Raw genomic sequence first — 6,751 nt, 5'->3', positions numbered from 1 at the left:
CCCCCCCCCGCTCCCCTCTGCTCTGCTGTACTTTGTGCACAGACTCCATCACCGTCCACTCTTCATCACGTGGCTCGTTTAAAGTGGGCAGTGGTGACATCTGACCATCTCCCTAACGGGTCGCCACTGTCCCCCAGCCTTCCCGTGTCCACTCAGTCACCGCTCCATGACCACAGCCCGGCTGGCCACCCTTCTGCCCCTCACGAGGCATGTCCTCACCCTTGTAACGGAGTTGACCTGTTGGGAACATGCTCCAAGACACACACTGGTTCAGTGCTACTGGGGCCTCAGCCTCCTTCTCGGAGTGGGTGCCCCGGAGCTGCCCTCCCCGCCCTCAGCGTCTCCTCACCTTCCACTGACCACCAGTCAGGGTGGCCACAGAGATCAGGGCGTGCACTTGGCCAGGGCGGGTGTTCCTGAATACTAAGCTGTTGTGTGGTTTTAAACAGAGAAGGTTGTTGGTTTCCGTTTTAAAGGCTCAGGCCTCAGCATCCCTGGCCCCAGAAGCCCGGCTGCTCCCTTCCTGGTCTCGTCCTCTGCTGGTGGGTCTGGTGGGGGCCCCGACGCGGGCTGGTGGAGCGCCGTGTTCAGTTGCCCCTCTCTCCCCCAGCTGTGCCAACGGCGGAGGGTACTACCACTACTCATACTCGGTGGTGAGGGGCTGTGACCGCATCGTGCCTGTGGACATCTACGTCCCAGGTAAGGCCCGCACACGGGGAGCCGTCCCCCTGCCCCAGGTCCACACAGGCGGGTGCAGCTTCACACCCAGGGTCCTGGCTTCTCCCTTGTGACAAGACCCGTGAGCACACCTGGAGGGCGGGCACGCTAAGGGCAGGACCTCATGGGCAAGACCCCACCATCGGCAGGATCCCAGAGTCTGCAAGGGGCCACAGGCCACCGTTAGAGGAACAGAACAAAACGTGGCAGACAGAGGGGTGACGTGGGGGTCTGAGCATATGCCAGGTGGTATTGAAACAGACTTGCTCCAAAATACTCTGAATAAACCGAAAGCTGGCATGACGCTCCCTCGTACCCCTGCCCCCTCGGAGCCTGTGAGCCCTGGGACCCCTGTCGCCATGGCCTCTTCCCCCACCAGGGGTCCCCTGCAGCTCAGATCTGTCTCTGTCCCTTGTCCCACTGCCCACGACCCTCTGTCTGCCCACCTGGGACAGCCAGTCAGCCAGTATGAGGACACCCCCCCCGCCGAAGTCCCCTGCGTCTGCACAAGGACAATACTGGGTGGTTGGGTTGGTACAGGTGTGGGCAGTGCAGACAGCGCAGTGCGGGCAGCCAGGTGCACGAGCAGGGGGTCCCGGAGGCTGACCCTGCCCACCCACAGCAGAGGCGGGGGTCGTAGGGTCACCAGGGTCCCCTGCCTGCAGGCTGCCCGCCCACGGCAGAGGCCCTTCTCTACGGCATCCTGCAACTTCAGAGGAAGATCAAGCGGGAGAAGAGACTCAAGATCTGGTACCGCAGGTAGTGCTACCGCCACAGCTGGACTGTCCACCTCCCTCACCGTCCTCCAAGGTTATTAATAAACCCAGCCCACCACTCTGTCCCTGCAGCCAGCGTGGTGTGTCTGCCTGGGCACAGGGGGCAGGGCAGCCTCGGGGTGGGCCTGAGGCTCTGATGGGCAAGGCAGTCGGGACCCCAAAGGGGCAGCCCTGGACCCCCCAGCCCTCCGTCCCTGCAGCAGCTGGGCCTTGTGGGGCATCTCTGGACAGTGCCTTCCCTCCACTTGACAAGTCACTGCTGGGACTTTGGGGCCCTCCCACTCCTACTTTCCCCTCTTTCCAAGGCCGGTCACTGCACTGTGTGCTTAGCTGACTACACTCATTGGGTAGAGTCGGGATGGGCAGTGGCTCAGGGAAAGGGCACCTCGTGCCCTCCAACCTGACAGTCCACCCCGAGCCCCTCACTGGTGTCCCCAGGGAGATGGAGATGGAGCAGGTCCAGGCCCTCCTATGGACGTAGAGTTTTCTGGGACTCGTGACGATGGGGACCCAGAGTCCTGTCACAACTTACCCTGTCATCATCACTGACCTACGTTCACTTAACAGACCTGTCACCAGGCTGGTGGGAAGGGGGGATGGTCAGGTCCAGGGGGCCAGGTGGACAATCTGTGGGACCAGCAGAGGGACTGGGTGGGTCACAAGATGGTCAGCACAGTGACCAGTGCGCATGAGAATACTTGGATAGACGGGACCTCAGTGACCTGTGCCCCTGCACTAGAGAAGGGAGACTGGCTCTGGGCTGGGGATGCCCAGCATGTGCTGGGAACGAAGCCAGGGGCCACTCACGGAGGAGGGCCCTACGTGGCTGGGAATGGGAGACCCCCAGGTCTGGGCCTGGGTGAACTCCTCGGAAACCCAGCTGCACAATGGGAGATGCTGGCGTGCTGCGGGCAGAGACCCCCAAACCAGAAACCCTGCCGCACACTGGGAGAGTGGGTAACTTTCCTCCCAACTCTGGTCACCTGATCCTGAAGGGCTGGCTGAGACCCCAAGGAGCCGCACTGTCTGTGGTTGATTGGTGATGTCTGTCTGGGGCATGGCCGCGGAAGCCACCGCAGGCTTTGACCCGTCTCCCTCTGAGCCCATGGCTTTATTTTTTTGGAGCAGATGGAAAAGTAAAGCACATGTTTGCCCAGCACCTACTGGCCTGGTGCAGTGTTGGTTTATTTCAGCCTCAAAACCCCTGGAGGAGGCTCCCACCAGGACTCAGACGGGAGTGGCTGGTGTCACGGCCAGCGGGGTGCCACTGGCTGGAAGCCAGGCCCATGCTGGTCACAAAGCACTGGGTGGGCACCATGGAGCGGCTGGAGGCCAGCAGGGCCTGCGGCTCAGCACTTGGTCACCACGGGCGTGATCATCTGCGGGAAGGCGTAGTAGCGGCAGTCGGCCGGCGGGGCCAGTGCCATCACCTCTGTGCGGATGTCCTCCCGCCGGAAGCCTGCGTCCAGCAGTGCAGGCACCTGTGTCTCCTGGGGTGGCAGGGAGAGGGCACCAGGTGTGCTGTGAGGTCAGGAGTTGGGCATCAGACCCGCCTGACCAGGGGCACCTGATGGCTGGAGAAAGGGCTGAGCCCCAAGTGTCCCGGTATTTAAAGCAGGCAGCAGCAGCCCCCTGGGGTAGAGACCCTCCAGCTTCCCACCTGTGGGCCAGGTGTTTGTACAGAAAAGCATCCATGTCCCTGCTGCCCCTGAAGCCTGGCTGGCTCTCAGGAGCTGCCCGGGACTTGGCCTCTGCTAGGTTGCCTCTGGATATGGGCCAGACTGATAGGAGTGTAACCTGGGCAGAATCCCAGGGGCACTGGGGAGCTGTAAAAGGAACCACTGGGGCACGCTTGCCTGCGTTCTGAGGAGGACACACACGCCCACGCCACCTTTACTGCACTGATAGCATCTCCCGAGACTCGTGTTCACCCAGCACCTTGGAACGTGATCTCCCTTGGAACTGGGGTCTTCATAGGTGAGAATTGTTAACAGGCAGTCACCCCAGAGCAGGGTGCGCCCCAATTCTGTACAGTAAGGACCTTCAGACACTAGCCCAGGGGTGACTGAGACCCAGAAGCTGGGGGACCAGGAAGGAGCCTTCCCTCAAGATTTCAGGGAGCAAGCCTGCTGATGCCCAGGATTGAGACGGCCTCCAGAGTGGCAGGATGACCACTCGTGTGATACTTGGGACATTGAAACCCCAGAGGTGCCCCCGGACCAGTGTCCCTGCCAGCGGGGGGCTGTGGAGCTCGGGCACCGCACCTCAAACATGGTAGTGATGTCTGAGTACTTGGTTTTCATAAGCTCCCCCCAGGATGTGAGGTTGCAGTAGGTGAGAACACCCCCAGGCTTCAACAGGCGGAAGGCGTGGCCCTGTGGACAACAGCAGTCAGTGGCTATGATGGGTGGGTGGGTGGGTTGCCTGCCACCCAGCACCCCACACGTGAGGACAGCAAGGTCAGTTCCCGGTGTTGGGGCCTCACTGCCCACCTTAATGAAGTTGAACTGGTGAGTATGCCAGGTGTCCTCGGACAGTGGGTACGTGTCATAGAGGATTCCTGCAGGGGGACAGACATCTGCCTGTCAGGCCAGAGTAGGCAAGGGCTGTTACAGGAGTCCTAGTGGGCACCCCTGCGTGCCCTTCCCTCCTGGCCGGCTCCAGCCCAACAGGATCCCATTCCAGAGATCAAGTCCTAGAAGTTCCTTCTGCAATCAGGACGCGGGGAATGTGGTGGAAATCTGTACCAGCATGGCCCCTGGGAGTGGGAGGCCCCGTGTGCAACCTAGGGATGCGTCTCCCCTCCACCCTCAGAGCCCCTCACCGTCAAAGTGACCATCTGGTAGAGTGGGTGCCACCTCCTCCCACAGGCCTTTCAAGGGGACAACCTTAGGGGAGAGAAGACCAAGGTCAGAGAGGTCTACCAGATGTCTTTGTGAAAAGGGAGGGAGTGGGGACCCCCAGGGAGGATGCCCACCTCTCAAGTGTTGGCGGGGGTGCAAAGCAGAGGCTGTACCTTGTGTGGCTGCCGAGGGGCCCAGTCCTGCAGCCGCTGGAAGACACCCTCGTTGCACTCAATGATCCAGTGCTCCTCTATGGGCGCTTCCTGGACCCTGGAGGCCGCAATGGCCATGCCGAAGCCGACCTCCAGCACCCGGCCGCCTGGACAGAGGAAAGAAGGTGCTGGGCTGAGAGCCCGGAGGAGGGGGTGGGTCAGGCCACGTGGGCCGAGGCTCAGCAGAAGCCAGCAGCTGGAACAACGACCTTCCACAAGGAACAGCGTGGGCCTTGGCCGTGGGCCAGTGGCAGGACCGGCCGGGTGACCATGGTTTCCAGGACCAGCCGGAGAGCAAGGGCCGACCCTTGGACCTTGGGCCTGTGTCCAAGCTATTGATCTGGGAGGCTCATCCTGTTTGGGTTACTTTTTTCTCCCTGGACAAAGCAAGACCTGAGTTCAAGCCCGCCCCGGGGCCACAACAATCGGGGAGAGCCGTCCCCTCGCGACAGTGTGAAAGTGCGGGGCCTCGGTGTGCCCCTGGGCGGGGTGGGGAGGGACACAGGCCCACGGCCCTGCACTCTGCGCTCCCGGGGAGCCGCAGCACCCCTCGGCAGGCAGGGCCCCAGCACACAGCTGTCGCCCTGCTCTCGGTTTCCCAGGGCTATTCTTAGCGGGGCGCAGGGGGTGGGGCGCCCGAAGCGGGGCCAAGGAGTCCTGGCTCCGGGTCCCCTTCTGCAGCCACGGGCTCCGGAGGAGAGGAGGTTCCAGCATTTAGGGGCGCGCGCAGGCCTGCGTCGTCCGACCCCCGAGCCCTGACCCCAGTTTTGAGGCGGGCATCGCCCTGCCCTCCGCCCCCAGGAGTGGCCCCACTTTTGAGGCGGGCAGGCGGCGGCAGAGGGGCCTCGGCTGACCAGGCTACCTCTGGAGGCGGCGGCGGCGGCCAGCGCGTGCATGTAGGGCGTTTCCCAGCGCTCCATCACCGGCTTGCCCAGGATCTGCAGGTGCGTGTCCGCCGCGTCGTAGGCTGCGGGCGCGGCGCCCCACGCGGGGCTGCAGTTCTCGCCGGGCGCGAAGATGGGGACGGCGGCGGGGACACTCATGCTGCGGCCGGTCAAGGAGCCCCGGAACTCGGTGCTGGACTCACTCTGCGCGCCGCCCTGCTGGCCGTGCTGGGGGCGGGGCCTATGTCAGTGAGGGGGCGGGGCAGCATGCTCGGAGGGAGATTGGGCAGAGGCTTCAGTCTGTGGGCGGGGCTCCAGGTGGGCGTGGCGAGCGTGTGTCTAGGCCTATGTTGAGGGAGACTGGGCTTCAGCGGTGGGCGGGACAGAACCTATGACAGTGAGGGGGCGGGGCCATGTTGGGAGAGAGGTCTGTCTGTGGGCGGGGCTTATATGTGGGCGGGGCGGAGAGCTAAGGCGGGCGCTTTCGTCTGCTCAGAGGGAGGCTGGGCTGGGGTGGGTGGGCAGGACCCCTCCAGTGACAGCCCCAGGGGACAGAGAAACCCCGTCCGCGGGGTGACCCTTACCAATCTCAGTTGCCTCATCGGTCACCCAGCATAACTGCCCCTTTATTTTTTCTACATGTGGGAGTTAAATGCATTTCCAGTCCCTTGGGTGGACTTGACAGGTGGAGAACCCATGTGTGTCAGAGCAGAACTGTGTTCCATAAGGTTTTCCATGTCTGCATCAGAACGATGAACTCTGCTGGCCAAGTGGTAAGGAACTGTGTTGCCAACACAAAGGTACACAGTTTCAATCCACCGGTGCTGTCAGGAGAAAAATGCACCTCAGTCTCCTCCCATTGCCTTACTGCCTCTGAAAACCCTCTGGGGTGTCAGCTGTGGGTCGGTTCTGGCTCCACCGTACATAATAACTTCAGAAGTAGACCGCCGGTCCTTTTTTGGGGGGATGTTTCTGGGGGCCAGCACTAGGCAGTTTGCAGTACTGTGGTGGCTTGGGTGCTGGAATCCTGTATTAAAATGCCAACAGAGTCACCCCTGGGGCTCAGACCTCAGTGGTACTTCCACACAGAAAGACCGGGAAGAAACGCCTTGTGACCACTTCTAGATAAACTGGGCAGGGAAGACCTCAGGCATAGCAACAGAACACTGAAGGAGAGCAAGAAGATAAGCGCTGAGGCTGGAAGGCACTCGTGCTGCGCCTGGGACAGCACTGCCTTACGAAGTGGGTTCCTTGGTGTTAAGTGCTGTCCAGTCTACTGTAGCTCACAGAGACCTCACAGACAATAGATCTGAACTGTC

The 6,751-nt window shown here is 61.9% G+C and overlaps 2 protein-coding genes across 2 annotated transcripts in view; one reads left to right on the top strand and one right to left on the bottom strand.

Annotated features, from left to right (window-relative positions):
* Window positions 1-1,480, top strand: part of NDUFS7 (NADH dehydrogenase (ubiquinone) Fe-S protein 7, 20kDa (NADH-coenzyme Q reductase)) — a 6,959-nt gene extending 5,479 nt beyond the window's left edge. The window contains exons 8-9 of the mRNA XM_006898001.1: window positions 611-699; window positions 1,383-1,480. Of these exons, the coding sequence (XP_006898063.1) occupies window positions 611-699; window positions 1,383-1,480 (187 nt within the window). The remainder of the gene's footprint in view (window positions 1-610; window positions 700-1,382) is intronic.
* Window positions 1,481-2,839: 1,359 nt separating this feature from the next.
* GAMT (guanidinoacetate N-methyltransferase) lies at window positions 2,840-5,618 on the bottom strand. The gene is made up of 6 exons (XM_006897937.1): window positions 5,411-5,618; window positions 4,510-4,655; window positions 4,318-4,381; window positions 3,986-4,053; window positions 3,758-3,868; window positions 2,840-2,983 (listed from the first exon to the last, which is right to left on the bottom strand). The coding sequence occupies exons 1-6, from the start codon at window positions 5,589-5,591 to the stop codon at window positions 2,843-2,845; spliced, it is 711 nt and encodes a 236-aa protein (XP_006897999.1). The 5' UTR covers window positions 5,592-5,618; the 3' UTR covers window positions 2,840-2,842.
* Window positions 5,619-6,751: the final 1,133 nt, after the last annotated feature.

Source organism: Elephantulus edwardii, unplaced genomic scaffold (assembly GCF_000299155.1).
Source record: "Elephantulus edwardii isolate Elephantulus edwardi_28Jun2011 unplaced genomic scaffold, EleEdw1.0 scaffold00217, whole genome shotgun sequence".
NCBI classification, from domain to species: Eukaryota; Metazoa; Chordata; class Mammalia; order Macroscelidea; family Macroscelididae; genus Elephantulus; species Elephantulus edwardii.
Note: the sequence above shows the minus strand (reverse complement) of the source record. Positions and strands in the feature narration are given on the sequence as shown.